Here is a 20296-nt window from a genome sequence, read left to right as displayed (position 1 = left end):
ATGAACAACTATATGGCAACAAATTCAACAATCTAAGCGAAATGGACAAATTTCTAGAAACACACAGTCTCCCAAAACTGGACCAGGAAGAGATAGAAAACTTGAACAGATCAATAACAACTAAGGAAATTGAAGAGGTAATCAAGACTCTCCCAGCAGCCCTGGCCAGTTTGGCTCAGCGGTTGGAGCGTCGGCCTGCGGTACAGAGAGACCCGGGTTTGATTCCCGCTAAGAGAACGTACCTCGGTTGCAGTCTGTCCCCGGCCCTGGTTGGTCGTGAGGGTGGCAGCCACTCGATGTGTCCCTTCACATCGATGTTTCTCTCTCTCTCTCTTCCCCTCTCTCCCTCCCGCTCTATCTGAACAAAAAATGGAAAAATGTCCTCAGGTGAGGATAAAAAAAAAAAAAAAAGACTCTCCCAGCAAACAAAAGCCCAGGCCTGGATGGCTTCACGGGAGAATTTTACTGAACATTCAAAGAAGAACTAATACTCATTCTCCTTAAACTATTTCAAAAAATTTAAGAAGAAGGAAGACTTCCACATTTGTTCTATGAGGCCAGCATAATTCTAATTCCAAAACCAAAACAAGACACTACAAAGAAAGAAAACTACAGGCCAATATCCCTGATGAACATAGACGCCAAAATCCTGAACAAAATACTAGCAAATCGGATCCAGCAATACATCAAAAAAATTATTCACCATGACCAACTGGGATTCATCCCAGGGATGCAAGGCTGGTACAATATTTGCAAATCAATAAATGTGATACACCACATAAACAAAATGAAGAGTAAAAACCACATGATCATATCAATAGATGCTGAAAAAGCATTTGACAAAATCCAGCATCCATTTCTGATAAAAACGCTCAGCAATGTGGTAATAGAGGAATCATATCTCGACATAATAAAGGCCATAAATGAAAGACCTATAGCCAACATCATACTCAATGGGCAGAAAATGAAAGCATTTCCCTTAAGAACAGGAACAAGACAGGGATGTCCACTTTCACCACTCTTATTTAACATAGTACTGGAAGTCTTAGCCACAGCAATCAGACATGAAGAAAAAATAAAAGGGATCCAAATTGGAAAGGAGGAAGTGAAACTGTCATTATTTGCAGATGACATGATATTACACATAGAAAACGCTAAAGACTCCATCAAAAATCTACTAGACTTAATAAATGCATTTGGCAAAGAAGCAGGATACAAAATTAACGTCAAGAAATCGACGGCATTCGTATACACCAATGATGAACTCACAGAAAGACAAACTGAAAAAACAATCCCATTTACCATCACGGCAAAAAAATTAAGATACCTAGGAATAAACTTAAGCAAAGAAGTAAAGGACCTATTTGCAGAAAATTACAGGACATTGAAAAAAGAAATAGAGGAAGATATAAAAAAGTGGAAGCACATACCCTGTTCATGGATTGGAAGAATTACCATCATTAAAATGTCCATATTACCCAAAGCAATCTATAGATTCAATGCAATCCCCATCAAAATACCAATGACATATTTCACAGAACTAGAACAAATATTTCAAAAGTTCATATGGGATCATAAAAGACCCCGAATAGCCACAGCAATCTTGAAAAAGAAGGACAAAGTAGGTGGGATCACAATACCAGATATCAGGTTATACTACAAAGCAACTGTAATCAAAACAGCCTGCCCTGGCCGGTTTGGCTCAGCGGTTAGAGCATTGACCTGCGGTCCAGAGAGACCCGGGTTCGGTTCCCGCTAAAGGCGCGTACCCCTGTTGCAGTTTGTCCCTGGCCCTGGTTGGTCGTGTGGGTGGCAGCCACTCGATGTGTCCCTTTCATGTCAATGTTTCTCTCTCCTTCTCTCTCCCTCCCACTCTATCTGAACAAAAAATGGAAAAATGTCCTCAGGTGAGGGAAAAAAACAAAACAGCCTGGTACTAGCAGAAGAACAGGCATATAGACCAGTGGAACAGAATAGAGAACCCAGAAATGGACCCAAAGCAATATGCTCAATTAATATTTGACAAAGGTGGCAAGAGCATACAGTGGAGTAAAGACAGCCTCTTTAATAAATGGTGTTGGGAAAATTGGACAGCTACATGGAAAAAAATGAAACTAGACCATCAACTTACACCATACACAAAAATAAACTCAAAATGGATAAAAGACTTAAATGTGACCCATGAATCCATAAGAATTCTAGAAGAAAATGTAGGCAACAAAATTGCGGACATCATACGCAGCAGAATTTTCATTGATACATCACCTAAGGCAACAGAAACAAAGGAAAAAATGAACACATGGGGACTACATCAAACTAAAAAGCTTCTGCACAGCAAAAGAAACAATCATCAAAATGGAAAGGCAACCCACTCTATGGGAGAACATCATTGCTCATTGCCAATGATACATCAGATAAGGGGTTAATTTCCAAAATATATAGAGTGCTCATACAACTCAACAAAAGGAAGACAAAAAACCCAATTAAAAAATGGGCAGAGGAGCTGAATAGACACCTCTCCAAACAGGACATACAAATGACTAAGAGACATATGAAGAAATGCTCAACATCACTAATCATCAGAGAGGTGCAAATTAAAACAACAATGAGGTATCACCTCACAACTGTCAGAATGGCCGCCATCAACAAATCAAACAAGTATTGGTAAGGGTGTGGAGAAAAGGGGACTCTAGTATACTGCTGGTGGGAATGCAGACAAGTGCAGCCGCTATGGAAAACAATATGGTGTTACCTCAAAAAATTAAAAATTGAACTTCCATTTGACCCAATGATCCCGCATCTAGGAATATACCCTAAGAAGCCTGAAACACCAATCAGGAAGAATATATGTACCCCCATGTTCATAGCAGCACTATTTACAATAGCTAAGATCTGGAAATAGCCCAAGTGTCCATCAGTAGACGAATGGATAAAAAAGCTGTGGTACATATACACAATGGTGTACTACGCAGCTGTAAGAAAGAAAGATCTCTTATCCTTTGAGACGACATGGAGGGACCTGGAAAGTATTATCCTAAGTGAAATAAGCCAAGCAGAAAAAGATAAATACCACATGATCTCACTTATATACAGAATATAATGAACATAACAGTCTGAGGAATATGGTAGACCCAGAAACATGGAAGTAGGAGACAGACTGACATCCCTCAGAAGAGGGGGTTGGGAAGAGATAAACCACAGAACTGATATGCATGTATGCATAACCAATGGATGTGGATAACAAAGCCGGAGACGGGGCGGGGAGGATGGTGAGGGGGATACCAATGGGGTAAAAAAAAGGAGAAACATCTGTAACAAAAATAAATAAATAAATAAAATTTAAAAAAATTTTTAAAATAAAAGAAATACCTATATTTCAAATTCCCAGTTAGTACCGTCAAATTAAAAGACTAGTGGAAACTGATTATTTTTATTGATATGTACTATAACAGCAAAAGCTATATTATATCAATATACAGAATAATCAACTAATATCAGTACTTTCCTTTATTAAGAATAAAATACATAAATAAGAATTGTAACTTAATGCAAATACAGGGTGAGGCAAAGTAGGTTTACAGTTGTGAGTACATGACAATTTATTCTTGAATTATTATTTATTAATTATTGTACTATTTTCTTTTTTTTTAATCCTCACCTGAGGATTTTTTTTTCTATTTATCTTCAGACAGAGTGGGAGGGAGCGAGAGAGGGAAAGAGAGGGGGAGGGAGAGAGAGACATGGATGAGAGAGACACATTGATTGGTTGCCTCCCAAATGACCCTGACCAGGGCTGGTGCCCTTGACCGGAATCAAACCCTTGACTCTTTGGCCTGTGGGCCGTCGCTCCAACTGCTGAGCCAAACCGGCCAGGGCCATACTATTTTCTGTATGAACTGCAAACCTACTTTTGCTCTACCTTGTATTTACTAAACTTGAAAGGTACCTTAAATAGATATTTGAAAGTTTAATGTGACTTTATTTTTGTTCCAATGAAAATTTATAACGTTAAATTCTTTCATCTAATTCTCTCAAGCCTTCTCAAAAACCTAAGAAGGCAAAGGTAAATTGCCTGTTATTTATAACATGAAAATAGCTAAATGGCCCTGGCCAGTTTTGCTCAGTGGTTAGAGTGTCGGCCTGTGGACCAGAGAGTCCCAGGTTTGGTTCCCACTAAGGGCATGCACCTCAGTTGCAATTTGCTCCTGGCCCCAGTTGGGGTCATGTGGGTGGCAACCAGTCAATGTGTCTCTCTCACACTGATGTTTCTCTCTCTCTCTTCCCCCCACTCTATCTGAAGATAAATGCAGAAATGTCCTTGGGTGAGGATTAAAAAAAAAGAAAAGAAAGAAAAGAAAATAGCTAAATGGGGTAAAATTCTAACACAACCTCTAATTCAAACTGAGTACAAAGGTCATCATTAATCCATATACACGATGATATAATAACTGCTTATTTTAAATTTCTAGATCAGAGTTCATCAGTCTCAGCACTACTGGCATTTGGGGCAGACAATTTGCTATTGTGGGGCTGTCCTGTGCCCTGTAGGATGTTTAGCAGCATCCCTGGCTCCAACTTCTGAATGCCACTAGCACACAGCCACTCCCCATATGACAACCAAAAATGTCTCCAGACATGTCCAAATGTGTCCTGGGGTGAGGGAGGGATAAAACTACCCTTGGTAGAGAACCCCTGATCTAGAGGAAACAAACGAAGCTGTGAAACCAGGTTGAATGGGTCAAGAAAAGCTTCCAAGGAGATTGGATTTTAAAAGTGGATTAAGTGCATTAGAGAGAAATCACAAGGAGAAAAGCACTGTTGGAGTTCAAGCACACACAATTAGATATAGTAGGATTCCTGAACAGTGTGGTCCCACCTTTTCGCACCCCCCAACCCTGGAGTGAGGGTGGCTTCAACCCAGATCCACCAAAATGGTGATATGAAGAGAGCACAGTATCACCAAACTTTCCATTTCCTTTCAAAAAGTAAGGTGTCCCGAGTTTTATGTGTAATTACCACATAAATGAGTTGGGAAGTAATCCAATATTTTAAAATAACTGTAATCCCAACAAAACATATAACTACATTTGGCCTCTGGGCCACCATTTTGTAACCTTTAGCTGATAGCATGAATTATGAGACCTGATAAGGTGTTCTCAAGCGTGAGGATCTGTAAGGGAGGACCCAACATCCAGAACTAGCCTATTTCAAGACTGTCTAACCACACATTTGGCCATCAGAGCGGATAATGGCCCCACATCCCAAGCAGGCCTCCAGATCATCACCCAAGGGGAATATGGAAAGAATGTGGAAGACTGGGGGTCTCCACTTGGAAAGAAAGAGCAGGCCACAAAGACCTGGCCCCTCTTGCTTTTAAAAACAACTAAAGAGCCCTGGCCGGTCTGGCTCAGCGGTTAGAGCGTTGGCCTGAGGTCCGGAGAGACCCGGGTTCGGTTCCCGCTAAGGGCACGTACTTCGGTTGCAGCTTGTCCCCGGCCCTGGTTGGTCGTGCGGGTGGCGGCCACTCAATGTGTCCCTTTCACGTCGATGTTTCTCTCTCTCTCTCTCTCTCCCTCCCTCCCTCCCACTCTACCTGTACAAAAATTGGAAAAATGTCCTCGGGTGAGGATAAAAAAATAAAAAAATAAATAAATAAATAAATAAATAAAAACAACTAAAGAAAAATCTTGGTAGAAAGGGCTTAGGTCTAAAGGCTACTTACTAAATAAGTAGGGACTAGTACTTGGGCATCAAAATCCAATGAAGGATCATTTATCATGTTAAGTCACACCAGGCTGTGAAGATAAATTCCTGACAGGCTCTGGCAAAACCTTTACAGAAATATTCCCTACTTCCTGTTATTCATCAAGCACCAGCAAACCCAAGGCTGTACCTCACCTGCTCAGGTTTCAGGGGAACAACTTTTCATCACGGATCAAAAAAAGCTTATCTAATAAAGCAAGAAGGTTTGACCTGTCCTCAACCAGTCAAAATTGGACAATAACCTTGAAAATGACTTTCTAATTGGTTCATTCATCTCCTCACAGGGAGAACCAACATCAGTGGATAACATTTTGAAATTACTTTTAGCAAACAAGTGACAAGCCCTTGGTGAGGAAGGAAAACAGTTTCAAGTCTCTGGCACTAGCCTGGTAACTCTTCTTCAAGTCACTTTACTTCTGGCTAAAGTTTCATAAACTGCACAGTGGAAGGAGTGGCCTGCGTGGCTGAGGAATCCTGATAGTTGGCCACCCACTCCTGAAAGGTCAAAAATTTATTTCGAGTGCCCAGAGCTACCTTTTGGGAAATTATCAAAGGGAGCAAACAGCATAGGGCAGGGGTACTGGGTGGGGGCTTTCTGCACTATGGATCAAATGTTAGAGGATACAGCACTAATTACAGTAGCAGACTTGTTCAGGGAGCCTTATGCACTCTTAATTCTCTTGGCAACATCAGGAGGTAGACAGTTATCATCATCCCCACATTACAAAGAGGAATGTGAGGCTGACTAAATTGCCCAAGGCCACACTAAATTAACCTCCTCCAGCCTCTCCCAGAGTCGATGGGGGGAAAGGGGAGCCTTTTCCCTAAACTCCAGGGGGGTTCCTCCAGGCCAGGCCAGCCTGATCTCTCTTCTTCCAAAGGATTCTTCATGCAAATAGGGATATAATAGGAGACCACACATCCCTGCTGAAAGTGTCATTGTCCAAATCCTAAACTGTCTGATCCCAACCCTCCTGGACAAGGACAGACAGTCTCAGACCACATCCCCAGGCAGGATTTTCACGGGGGCCTTAGCTACAGTAGCTGACTACCAGTTCTGGACTCTGCCACATCTCAGCTAAAATACTCCCAACAGCCTGGCTGGGTGGCCTATTTAAGACCTAGCAGAAGGTCCCACCTCTCAGGAACTCCCACTTGCTCTCCTGCACAGGTTCTCAGAGTCGAGCCAGCTTTGACAGTCGAGGTTCTGTGTCACTTCTGAAAGGTTTACACTTTGGAGCTCATTACCGGCAAATCTTTTTAAGCATGAAAAGACCTACAGGTATTTCATTTACAGAACAAAGTAAAAAGTTTAGCAACATTCAGTAACCTTTCACTGTGGTGAGCAAATTCTTTATACAAAAATAGTTCTCCCCTGTAGCAAAACGTATAGCTATGGTTTCATTTTTATTTTTGATCAGTAGGATAAATTCTAATTTTAAGTCTCAAGATTATAAATCAGCTACCAAAGATACAGCCTGGATAAACACAAATACCACATGTTTATTCAACAAGTATTTTCCAAGCACCTGTTTATTAAATCTTACTACGTGCTAGGGACTGCTCCAAATGCTTTATAAGTAATAACTCACTGAATTTTAACAACCTTATGAGTTAGGTGCCACACTACTCCAATATACAGATGATGAAACTAAGGCACAAAGAGGTAAACTAAGTTACCCAGTGATCCATGGAGGAGGGAGCAGCACTGTGATTATTTCTGGGGATACCACCCATAGGAAGCTCACAAACAGATCCAACTCACTCTGCTCAACCCACAAAAAACTCAGAGTACCTCTCAGTGGCCTGCCAAGTGGCAAACCATCATCTGTCTCTTCACAGCTGTTCTTCCTAGAAAAAAAGACTTAAGAAAAATGCCATCAATGGAGGGAGCAGGCTTGATTATAGCAAATAAGAGAGGCAAGGTCAAACAAATCACACAAAATTTAGTAGGTCTCACTAAGAAAAGTACACATGTAAGAACTGTGGTTTCCAAGCTAAACAACCAAACCAGTGCTGTTTTTCTAACACTGTTTAATTTACACTCCTTTGTTGTTGTTGTTTTTTTATCCTTACCTGAGGACACTTTTCCATTTTCTTGTTCAGATAGAGTGGGAGGGAGAGAGAGGGAGAGAGAGAGAGAGAAACATCGACGTGAAAAGGACACATCGAGTGGCTGCCACCTGCACGACCCAACCAGGGCCAGGGACAAACTGCAACCAAGGTACATGCCCTTAGCGGGAACCGAACGCGGTTCTCTCCAGACCGCAGGCCAACTCTCTAACTGTGAGCCAAACCGGCCAGGGCTAATTTACACCCCTTTGTATATTCTTGTTAGTGACACCTCCCTTAAACCAGGGTAGGCTCTCACCATCAATGTCAATTCACTTCACTCAGTTCTTCTACTCACAACCAGCTTCCCGGGACTGTCACTGTTGACCTCAAGGCAGTGGTTTAATAATTGATGAGGTCAGCCCTGGCTGGTTTGGCTCAGTGGTTTGGCTCAGAACATCAGCCTGTGTATTGAAGGGTCATGGGTTCAATTCCAGTCAAGGGCATGTACCTGGGTTGCAGGTTTGATCCCCAGTCCCGGTCAGCGTCATGCAAGAGGCAACCAATAGATGTTTCTCTCTCACATCGATGTTTCTCCGTCTCTCTCTACTCCTCCCTTCCACTCTATCTAAAAAAAAAAAAAATCAATGGAAAAATATCCTCAGGAAAGGGTTAACCAAATAATAATAATAATAATTGATGATGTCAAAGTCCATCACATAGGCACACAGGCTTTGTTTCTGGTCAAGAATCTTATTCCCATGACACTGGCAGCCTCACAGCCCTACCTCCTTCAAATCTTTGCCCAAAAATCACTTGTACAATGAGTATGAGCTTCACTCCCATATTTAAAACTGCAGCCCCCAGGCCTCAGAAATCTCTGCCCCTCTTCCCTATTCTGGTTTTCTCTTTCACACTTCCCACTCCTTCTCATTCTGTCTCACCTTTTGTAATTGTCTATCTTCACCCATCAGGATGCAAACTAAATTTCCTGTGAGTGCAAAGAGGCCTTAATCTTAATGCTCCTTTATGAACTGTGTTAGTAGGAACTGACTGCTCAACCATGGGGCACTGTAAAAGGTTAGCCAAGTTAACTCTGAGCATGCCGGGAGAGACCCTTCCAGTACTAGAAACAGTCTTCTTCAGAAAATGTTTTCAATACATATGGCCAAGTCACTGCCACAGCATTCTTCAATGATGTGCACTAGACTTGCATAAGTGGTTCTCAACCTTCAAGGTGCATTAGAATCACAAAATGAGCTTTTAAAATATTGTTAAAATACAGAGTCCAGTGGCTTATTGCTAGCAATTCCAATTAAATCAGTCTGGTATGGGCACCAAGCATTGACACTATTTTTTCAAAAGCTCCTTATGAGTGCACGTTAGTAAAACTACATCGAAAAAGATTGGCAATTTCTACTAAAGCCAATCATACATGTCCTATTATTTTGCGATTCTACTCTTAGATATGTAACCTACAGAATGTGTACAGTATATGCTCCACCAAAGACACGTAAAAGAATGCTCATAGCAACGCTATTCACAATCACCAAAAACTAGGAACACAAATGTCTATGGATAAGTAAACAATGGCATATTCATATAGTAGAATGCAATACAGAGAGTAAATGAACTACAATTACATGCAACATGGAAACATCTCAGAAACACAATGTTGGTAGAAAGAAGCCAGACACAGAAGACTTTATACTATATGATGTCATTTATATATGGTTCAAAAACAGGTCACACTAGAAATCAGCATTAGAAGTCAGGATGTTGATTACCTTTGTGGTGGTAGTGACTGGATGAGGGTGAGAGGGATGCCAATGTTATTTTTTATCCGAGTGCTAGTTACTCAGGTAAATTCAGTTGTGAAAAATTCATTATGCTGTATACATATGATAGGTACACTTTTAAATATATATTCATATTTAAATAAAAAGAATTAACAAGAAATAGCTCCCAAAGAGATTTTAATGTGCAGCTAATGTTGAGAGCCACTGAAACAGATCTCAAGGCAGTCATCACTGTCAAAATGATAGTGAATCACCCCCTGGCCAGTGTGGCTCAGTTGGTTGGAACACTGTCCCATACACCGAAAGGTGGTGGGTTTGATTCCAGGTCAGGGCACATACCCAGGTTTCAGGTTCAATCTCTGATAGGAGGTATCCAATCAGTTTCTCTCTCACATCGATGTTTCTCTCTCTCTCTCCTTGCCTCTCTCTAAAATCAATTAAAAAAGATAATGAATCAATCATCCATGTATACATTAACCACAGTTGCCTGAGAACAACACGAGGTTTTGGGGCACTGCTCCCCACACTGTCAAAAATCTTAGTATAATTTTGACTCCCACAAAACTTTAGTCTCTCGGTATCCAAGGGAAATTGGTACTAGGACCACTCCCTTCCCATAAGGCTTTCAAAATCTGAGGATGCTCAAGTCCCTTATATAAGATGGCCTAGAGCAATGAATACAGTTGGCCCTCCGCATTTGCGGATTTCCAACTGTAGATCCAACTGTTTTCAACCTGTGGCTGGTTGAATCCAGGGATGCGAAAAGCAGGGAATACAGAGAGCTAACTGTATCTTTATTGAAAAAAATGTATGTATAAGTGTATAAGTATGCGCAGTTCAAACCTTTGTTAACTGTAATCACTAATCATTAATACAGCTCAGGTGTATCGAACACTTATTATGTGCCAGGAATAACTCTAAATGCTCTTCTTTACAAACATACTTAACTTGCTCTCCAGTCAATCAAAACATATCCAGTGAGCACCTATTCTCATTAACCTGACAAGAAGCAAACCTAAATTATCTCTTCACAAACTAGTCTTTCTTAAAAGGAGGATTTCAACAGGAAAAAGCCACTGTTAAAGAGAATAGGTTTGAATATAAACAAACAAATAATGAAGGTCAAACAGAAACAATGCAATTCAACAAACCACATGTTAAAAGCAATCAGATATAAGTATTGTGATTTCTAGTCTAAAAGCCTGGGGTTTCTCATTAATGTGAAAGATTCACCACAATCTAATTTTCACTTCACTTTTTTTGTCCACCATCTCTACTTTCCAGAAAACAATCATTGTGCCCCAAGGTGGGTTTCACCACCAATGACTCTATAATTCACTAAAAAAAATCTCTACTCACAAAATTAGGAGTTTATAGGATAATTGCTGTTGCCAGCTATAGCAGTTACAAAATAACTGGTGAGGTTCAAGGTCCAAAGAGCAACCTGCAGGAGTGTGTGGCAAAGTAGGTTTACAGTTGTGAGTACATGAAACAGTTTATTCTTGTAATATTTTCCCCGTGAACTGTAAGCCTACGTTTGCCCCACCCTGTAAATCCGTCTCTCTTCAAGTCTCATCTCTTCCCCACCAGTCATCACCTCCTAGACAAAAAGCAGGGAAGTATTTTTTTCCTGGGAGTAAGTTTGGCAATCATCCACTAGATAGGCATTCCTGTACGGGTAAAACAGGTAGAGGTCAAATGGAATAAGGAATATTGTCAGGATTCAAGAACTAAAGTAGAATATAACTCTAGGACCAGGACACAGAGATGGCTGTTAGAGGAGCATTAAATTGAAGAGAAAATTGGGCTCCTTAGTAAATGATGACTCTGGTGTCGTGGGAAAGGGAGACTCTCTATCACCTAATCTCAGTCTCTTAATCTCTAAATTATTGGGGAAAGAGGTAAACTATATTTCTGAGTTCTGACTGTGGTGCTGCAGGCAGCCCCAACTAGTCACTCTCTGGTAAAGTCAGCAGCGGCACGTTTGGGAGCATAGTAGGGCTGGGTAACAGGACTTGGAAGCACGCAGCCAACGGGCACAGCCACCAGGCAGCCCGTCTGCAAACGCAGGTTGTGCCCGGAGCCCCTTTCTTCAGCGACTGGAGATCGGTCTTCAGATGTGAAGGACTCAGGATAACGTCCTCCCTCCCCACCGGGCTGGTCTGATTTTGCGCTAAAAGTCTCCCTCCTGCAAAAAATGGGTCCATAGCTGACCTGCACACCCCGCTCAAAGCCCTTGCCTGCAGCCCAACACACCCTAACAACGACAGGTGCTTACATGGAGACAACTTTCCCGTTCAAGATTTCCGCCGGTGCCATGAGCTTCACTAGTCAGCTACCCACGATGGAAAACACCAAGATTGGAAGTTTGACTCCTCTGACTGCCGCGGGATAGCACAACCCACGAGGTTAGCGGCCTTCCCGAAAGTGTTTGCTACCGCGCCTGCGCCCCCTCCCTACCCACACCCTCAGGGACGTGGGTGCGCGTGCGCAGTCCGGAAGAACGGGTTTCCCTGAAGCGGGTAAGAGCCGGGAGGTAGGTGGGGGCCTGGAATGCGGCGGGAAGGTAAACTCGGCGGAGCCTGGCTGGCGGTAATGATTGGCTGGTGGAAGGAGGCGTTTCAGATCGCGCCTTCGTGTGGGGCGGGAAACCCGCCGAAAAGGAGGTCAGGTCTCTAGTCCAGCCTATCGAGTGCGGAGGCGGAGCGGCTGTCTCGCGGGAGATCAATTTCGCGGGCGCAGGACCCAGTCTCCCAGCCCCGCCCTGACGCTGGGGACGCACGTGCCCGGGCACTGAGCGCGCGGGGCGTCCGCAAGAGAGAGCCTTCTGGCTGGACTTTCTGGCTGGACTCTCGCGCGGGAAACTTGGGCTGACGTTCTCGCCCAACCGCGCTGTCAAACTGGTGGCCCCACCCCAAAGCGGAGTCGGAGGGTCTGGGTGGCGCCCGTGACTCAAGGTCTCAGGGGACTGGTGCTCCGCCGAGGTTGAAGCCCAGCCCGCTGTTTTAGGCCCGGGGCGCCGCGGTGTCCGGTAACCCCGGTTGGCCAGTGCGGAGAGGGTCGGCAGCTCCCAAGACTCGGTTTTGTCAGATTCCCACGCAGCTCGGATTGGAGACGGACGGGGGGGGAGGGGGTAACGTAAACTAGATTCCACGGGACCAACAAGAGCGGACACGGCCTCCCGGTAGGCGACCTCTCTGGAGAATGCCGGAGATTGGGGAGCAGGACTGGAGGACCCCAGGCAGCTGGGATGTTAGGGCTGGTTGTGCAACTGTCCGTGTCCTGTGAGTTAGGTTACAATCATCCGATGCAGTTTAGAGATAAATCATTCAGATCACTTAACCCCTTTCCCCAGCTTTTTTGAGGAATTATGGACATATATGTAAGTTTAAAGTGTGCACCGGGAGGATTTTAATACACGTATTTATTACAAAATTCTTATCACAATTAGGCGGTTAACACTTCCATCCCCTCACATAATTACTCTTTCTGTGTGTGTGGTGATAATACTTAAAATGTACTCTCTTAACGATGTTCAAATATATAATACAGTGTGGTTAATTATAGTCACCATGCCATACATTAGATCCCCAAAACTTATTCATCTTATAGCAGGAAGTTTGTAGCCTTTGACTATCATCTTCCTATTTCCCTACCACTCTTAACCCTGGCAACCATTACTGTATTTCTAAGAGTTCAGCTTATTTATTTATTTACTTATTTTTGTTACAGATGTTCCCCCCCATTGACTCCCTCCTCCTTATCCCCTCCCACCCCATCCCCAGCTTTGTTATCTATGTACATTAGTTATGCATACATGCATATAAGTTCTGTGGTTTATCCACCACCACCACCACCACCACCTTCTGAGGAATGTCAGTCTATACCCTACTTCTATGACTCTGGGTCTATTTTGTTCATCAGTTTGTTTAGTTCATTATATTTCAGAAATAAATGAGATCATGTGATATTTGTCTTTCTCTGCTTGGCTTGTTTCACTTAGGATAATATTTTCCAGGTCCCTCTATGTCGTCTCAAAGGATAAAAGATGTTTCTTACAGCTGCATAGTACTCCATTGTGTATATGTACCACTGCTATTTCATCCACTAGTCTACTGATGGACACTTGGGTTGTTTCCAGATCTTAGCTATTGTAAATAGTGCTGCTATGAACATAGGGGTACATATATTCTTTCTGATTAATGTTTCAGGCTTCTTAGGATATATTCCTAGAAGTGGGATCACTGGGTCAAATGACAGTTCAATTTTTAATTTTTTGAGGTAACACCATGTTGTTTTCCATAGTGGCTGCACCAGTCTGCATTTCCACCAGCTTTGTACCCTTTTCTCCACACCCTTGCCAGCACTTGTTGTTTGATGATTTGTTGATGGCCATTCTGACAGGTGTGAAGTGATACCTCATTGTTGTTTTAATTTGCATCTCTCTGATGATTAGTGACATTGAGCATTTCTTCGTATGTCTCTTGGCCATTTGTATGTCTTGATTGGAGAGGTGTCTTTTTAGGTCCTCTGCCCATTTTTCAATTGGGTTCTTTGTCTTCCTTTTGTTAAGTTTTGTGAGTACTCTGTATATTTTGGAAATTAATCCCTTATCTGATGTATCATTGGCAGTGATGCTCTTCCATATAGTAGGTTCCCTTTCCATTTTGATGGTTCTTTCTTTGCGTGCAGAAGCCTTTTAGTTTGTCCCATGTGTTCATTTTCTGCTTTGTTTCTGTTGCCTTAGGTGATGTATCAGTGAAAATTCTGCAGTGTATGATGTCTGAAATTTTGTTGCCTGAATTTTCATCTAGGATTTTTATGGAATCACAAGTCACATTTAAGTCTTTTATCCATTTTGAGTTTATTCTTGTGGGTTGGTGTAAGTTGATGGTCTAGCTTCATTTTTTTTGCATGTAGCTGTTCAGTTTTCCCATCACCATTTATTAAAGGGGCTGTCTTTACTCCACTGTATGCTCTTGCCACCTTTGTCAAATATTAATTGAGTATATTGTATTGGGTCAATTTCTGGGTTCCCTATTCTGTTCCATTGATTTATGTGCCTGTTCTTGTGCCAGTACTAGGCTATTTTGAATACAGTGGCTTTGTAGTATAACCTGATGTCTGGTAATGTGATCACTCCTACTTTGTTCTTCTTTTTCAAGATTGCTGTGGCTATTCGGGGTCTTTTTGGTTCCATATAAACTTTTGGAGTATTTGTTCTAGTTCTGTGAAGTATATTGTTGGTATTTTGATGGGGATTGCATTGAATCTATATATAGCTTTGGGTAGTATGGACATTTTAATGATGTTAATTCTTCCAATCCATGAACAAGGTATATGCTTCCCCTTTTTTATATCTTTCTCTATTTCTTTTTTCAATGACCTGTAGTTTTCTGTGAAGAGATCCTTTACTTCTTTGGTTAAGTTTATTCCTAGGTATCTTAATTTTTTTGCCTCAATGGTAAATGGGATTGTTTCTTTAGTTTCTCTTTTTGTGAGTTCATTGTTGGTGTATAAGAATGCCATCAATTTCTTGAGGTTAATTTTGTATCTGCTACTTGGCCAAATTCATTTATTTATTTATTTATTTATTTATTTTTATCCTCACCCGAGGATATTTTTCCATTTTTTGTACAGATAGAGTGGGAGGGAGAGAGAGGAAGGGAGAGAGAGAGAGAAACATCGACGTGAAGGGACATATCGAGTGGCTGCCACCCGCACGACCAACCAGGGCCGGGGACAAACTGCAACCGAAGTACGTGCCCTTAGCGGGAACCGAACCCGGGTCTCTCCGGACCGCAGGCCGACGCTCTAACCGCTGAGCCAAACTGGCCAGGGCCAAATTCATTTATTAAGTCTAGTAGATTTTTGATGGAGTCTTTAGGCTTTTCTATGTGTAATATCATGTCATCTGCAAATAATGACAGTTTCACTTCCTCCTTTCAAATTTGGATCCCTTTTATTTTTTCTTCATGTCTAATTGCTGTGGCTAAGACTTCCAATACTTGTTAAATAAGAGTGGCGAAAGTAGACATTCCTGTCTTGTTCCCGTTCCTAAGGGAAATTTATTAGTTTTTTCCCATTGAGTATGATGTTGGCTGTACGTTTTTCTTTTTTTTTTTTTGCACAGAGTGGGAGGGAGAGAGAGGAAGGGAGAGAGAGTGAGAAACATCGACGTGAAGGGACACATCGAGTGGCTGCCACCCGCACGACCAACCAGGGCCGGGGACAAACTGCAACCGAAGTACGTGCCCTTAGCAGGAACCGAACCCGGGTCTCTCCGGACCGCAGGCTGACGCTCTAACCGCTGAGCCAAACTGGCCAGGGCATTGGCTGTACGTTTTTCATATGGCTTTTATTACGTTAAGATATGATCCCTCTATTCCCACATCGCTGAGCGTTTTTATCAGAAATGGGTGCTGGATTTTGTTGAATGCTTTTTAAACATCTATTGATATGATCATGTGGTTTTTATCTTTCATTTTGTTTATGTGGTGTATCACATTTATTGATTTGCGAATATTGTACCAACCTTGTATCCCTGAGATGAATCCCACTTGGTTGTGGTGGATAATTTTTTTGATGTATTGCTGGATCCAATTTGCTAATACTTTGTTAAGGATTTTGGCATCTGTATTCATCAGAGATATTGGCCTGTAGTTTTCTTTCTTCATAGTGTCTTTTTCTGGTTTTGGAATTAGGAATATACTAGCCTCATAAAATGAGATTGGTAGCCTCCTGTCTTAGTGGATTTTCTGGAATAGTTTGAGAAGAATGGGTATTAGATCTTTTTTGAATGTTTGGTAAAACTCCCCTTTGAAGCCATCTGGGCCTGGGCTTTTGTTTGCTGGGAGTTTCTTAATTACATCTTCAATTTTCTCTGTTGTTATTGATCTGTTCAAGCTTTCTATCTCTTCCCGGTTCAGTTTTGGGAGACTGTGTGTTTCTAGGAAAATTTTCTCTGTTGTTATTGATCTGTTCAAGCTTTCTATCTCTTCCCGGTTCAGTTTTGGGAGACTGTGTGTTTCTAGGAATTTGTCCATTTTGTGTAGATTGTCCAATTTGTTGGCATATAAATGTTTATATAGTATGTTTCGATGATCCTTTGTATTTCTGTGGTGTCAGTTTTTTTGTTTTTGTTTTTTTTTAATCCTCATCTGAGGACATTTTTTTCCATTTTTTTGGTCAGATAGAGTGGGAAGGGAGAGCGAGGGAGGGAGGGGGAGAGAGAGAGAGAGAGAGACATTGATGTGAAGGGAACACATCAAGTGGTTGCCACCCGCACGACCCAACCAGGGTTGGGGACAAACTGCAACTGAGATATGTGCCCTTAGCGGGAACCGAACCCGGGTCTCTCTGGACCATAGGTCGAAGCTCTAACCACTTAGCCAAAGCGTCCAGGGCCTGTGGTGTCAGTTGTTAATTATCCTCTTTCATTTCTCATTTTGTTTATTTGGGTGGTCTCTTTTTGTTTCTTGGTGAGTCTGGCTAATGGTCCATCTATCTTGTTTATCTTTTCAAAGAACCAGCTTTTTGTGTCATTGATCTTTTGAACTGATTTTTTAATATCTATGTCGTTTATTTCTGCTCTGACCTTTACTATTTCTTTCCTTCTACTTGCTCTGGGTTTTGCTTTCTAGATTGTTAAGTTGTAGGGTTAGAGAATCAATTAGGAATTTTTCTTGTTTCTTGAGGTAGGCCTGTAATGCTATGAACTTCCCTTTCAGGACTGCTTTCACTGTGTCCCATAGATTTTGTTTGTGGTGTGTTCATTTTCATTGGTTTCTAGGAAGTTTTTAATTTCTTTCTTAATCTCGTTGCTAACCCACTTGTTGTTTAATAACATGCTATTTAGCCTCCAAGTGTTTGAATGGTTTTTTGTGTGTTTTTGTTATAATTGAGTTCTAGTTTTATGCCATTTTGGTTCGAGAAGATGCTTGATATGATTTCAATCCTTTTGAATTTGTAGACACTTACTTTGTGTCCTAATATGTGGTCTATCTTTGAGAATGTCCCATGTGCACTTGAGAAGAATGTGAATTCTGCAGCTTTGGGGTGAAATGTTCTGTAAATATCAATTAAGTCCAACTGATCTAGGTCGTCATTTAAGGACTCTATATCCTTGTTAAGTTTTTGTCTGGAAGATCTATCCAGTGGTTTCAGTGGTGTGTTAAAGTCATTCACTATGATCATATTGCTGTTGATCTCTCCCTTGAAGTCCTCCAGAAGTTTTTATATATATTTTGGTGCTCCCTATTTGGTGCATATATGTTTACCAGGGTTATATCGTCTTGTCAGATTGATTCATTTAATATTATGTAGTGACCTTCTTTGTCTCTTATTATGGCCCTCGTTTTGAAGTATGTCTTGTCAGATATGAGTATTGCTACACCATCTTTTTATTAATTTCCGTTTGCTGGGTAAATTTTTTTCCATCCCTTCACTTTCATCCTGTGTGAGTCTTTTGTTGTGAGGTGAGTTTCTTGTAGAAAGCATATATATGGGTCATGCTTTCTTATCCAATCAGCTAACCTATGTCTTTTGATTGGAGCATTTAAGCCATTTACACTTAAGGTTATTATTGATAGATAGTTATTAGTTACCATTTTATTTTATGCCTGTGTTCCTCTTTCTCTCTGTTTCTTCTTCTTCTTACAACAGTCCCTTCAGCATTTTTTGCAGTGCTGGTTTGGTGGTGGTATATTCCTTTAGCTTTAGTTTTATTTAAAATGTAGAAGAAATGGTTCTTGAAAATGCTGATGAATAAAGCAAAAAGGATACAGTGCTCTCTTCCTACAAGTCAGCAGCCTATGCAAGTACAGGGCAATATACAGTACGTAAGTGCTGGTAGAATTTCACAGTAGTTTAGTGTTAGATTATCTGTGCCTAGATTATGGAGAGATTCTCAGTGTGTGATCTTGGTTCTGGGCTTAACCTTTACTGAGCATGAACAAGGGCTCCCACTCCCTGGCCATAGCCAAATCCTTTGGGTCCAAAGTTCTTTGCATAGCATCCTTTACAATAGATTTCACCTTCTTTCTCAGTCAGAGTTGTTGATTCAAGACTCTTTCCACACCTGGCACAGCGGAAGCAGTTTTTGTGCCAGGGCTTTTCTGCTCCTATGATCTTCTCAGCAGCATACACGGAATCCCCACATCTGGAACACTTCTCAGCTCCTCCATATTTCTGAGCAAATTTAGAAGTGTTTGGATTTGTTGTAGGCCTGTGAGGTTGAACACTCACCGGCTTGATGCCCAGCCTCTCTCCCCGGTCCATGTTGAGTGTGCCAGCACCCTGGCCGTAACCGTAGCCTTTTGGCCTGTACTTCTTTCCATAGCAGGATTTGCAGTAGATCTCTTCATCATGGATTGCCACTGTTGTGCTATCTAAATTTTTCCTGCAAACCATGCACAGAAAGCAGCAGCGGTGGAAGCTTCTCCCGTCACACTGCACCTCTTCCGCATGGTACACGGTCCTCCCACAGGCCCCACACTGGTTTCCACCGCCCCACACCAGCATCTTGAGTCAGGGGCAGGACGACGCATCGCCGGCAGAGCTGGGAAGCAGAGTCGGAGGGCGCTTTTTTTTTTTAATCCATGAAGCTCATTATTTCTCCTTTAATTTTGAATGATAGCCTTGCTGGATAGAGTAGTCTTGGATTCAGACCGTTGCCTTGCATTACTTTGTACACTTCATGCCACTCCCTTCTGGCCTGCAATGTTTCTATTGAGTAATCAGTGGACAGTCTAATGGGAGCTCTCTTGTAGGTAACTATCTGTCTCTCTCTTGCTTCCTTTAAGATTCTTTCTTTGTCTTAAATGTTTGCCATTTTTATTATGATGTGTCTAGCTGTGGGTCTTCTGGGTTTCATCTTGCTTGGGACTCTGTGTTTTCTGGACTTGTGTGACTTTTTTCTTTACCAGTTTAGGAAAGTTTTCTGCCATTATTTCTTCAAACAGGTTTTCTGTTCCTTTCTCTAATTCTTCTCCTTCCAGTACCCCTATAACGCAAATGTTGTTATGTTTTATATTATCCCACAACTCAAACTCTCCTCCTGCTTTTTTTTTTTTTTTTTTTTTTATGTTTTCTTTATTGATCTTAGAGAGAGAGGAAGGGAGAGGGAGAGAGATAGAAACATCGATGAGAGAGACCATCAATTGGTCGCCTCCTGCATGCCCCCCACTGGGGATCAGGCCCACAACCTGGGCATGTACCCTGACTGGGAATTGAACCGGCGACCTCTTGGTGCACAGGTCAACGCTCAACCACTGAGCCACACCTGCCGGGCTCCTCCTGCTTTTTAAACTTGCTTTCCATTTGTTGCTCTTTTTGGGTATTTTTCTCTACCTTGTCTTCTGAGTTGCTGATTCGGTCTTCAGCTTCTTCTAATCTACTATTGAACCTTTCTAAGGTATTTTTCATATCAGCTATGTCATTCTTTATTTCCTCTTGATTTTTATGTATAGCTTCTACCTCTTTATGTGTTGCTTCTACCTCTTTTTTTAAGCTGAAGTAGTTTCCAGTGAGCTTTCCATAATTCTTACTAAGTTGCTTGTAGTTCTCACCAAATTGTTTGAGCACCCTTATAATCATTGCTTTGAATTCTTTGTCTGACAAGTTACTTTCTTCTAGTTTTTGTAGTTCCATTTCTGATGATTCCTCTTTTTTTTTTTTTTTCG

General features: G+C 41.7%; 2 protein-coding genes across 4 annotated transcripts in view; both read right to left on the bottom strand.

Moving 5' to 3' along the window:
* The window catches only part of MTHFD1 (methylenetetrahydrofolate dehydrogenase, cyclohydrolase and formyltetrahydrofolate synthetase 1), a 79576-nt gene extending 67534 nt beyond the window's left edge, over positions 1–12042 (bottom strand). For all 3 annotated transcript variants that reach the window (XR_004958651.1, XM_036254086.1, XM_036254036.1), the window contains exon 1: positions 11893–12042. Coding sequence is in view for 2 of the 3 variants with exons in the window: in XM_036254086.1 (XP_036109979.1) it covers positions 11893–11933 (41 nt within the window). In the remaining variant the exon portion in view is untranslated. The remainder of the gene's footprint in view (positions 1–11892) is intronic.
* A 6298-nt stretch (positions 12043–18340) lies between these two features.
* Positions 18341–19136, bottom strand: LOC118642819 (cysteine and glycine-rich protein 2-like). The gene has a single exon (XM_036280790.1). The coding sequence runs from the start codon at positions 19134–19136 to the stop codon at positions 18555–18557; it is 582 nt and encodes a 193-aa protein (XP_036136683.1). The 3' UTR covers positions 18341–18554.
* Positions 19137–20296: the final 1160 nt, after the last annotated feature.

Source organism: Molossus molossus, unplaced genomic scaffold (assembly GCF_014108415.1).
Source record: "Molossus molossus isolate mMolMol1 unplaced genomic scaffold, mMolMol1.p scaffold_m16_p_1, whole genome shotgun sequence".
NCBI classification, from domain to species: Eukaryota; Metazoa; Chordata; class Mammalia; order Chiroptera; family Molossidae; genus Molossus; species Molossus molossus.
The sequence above is the reverse complement of the archived record's forward strand: the minus strand, read 5'-3'. Positions and strand labels throughout refer to the sequence as shown.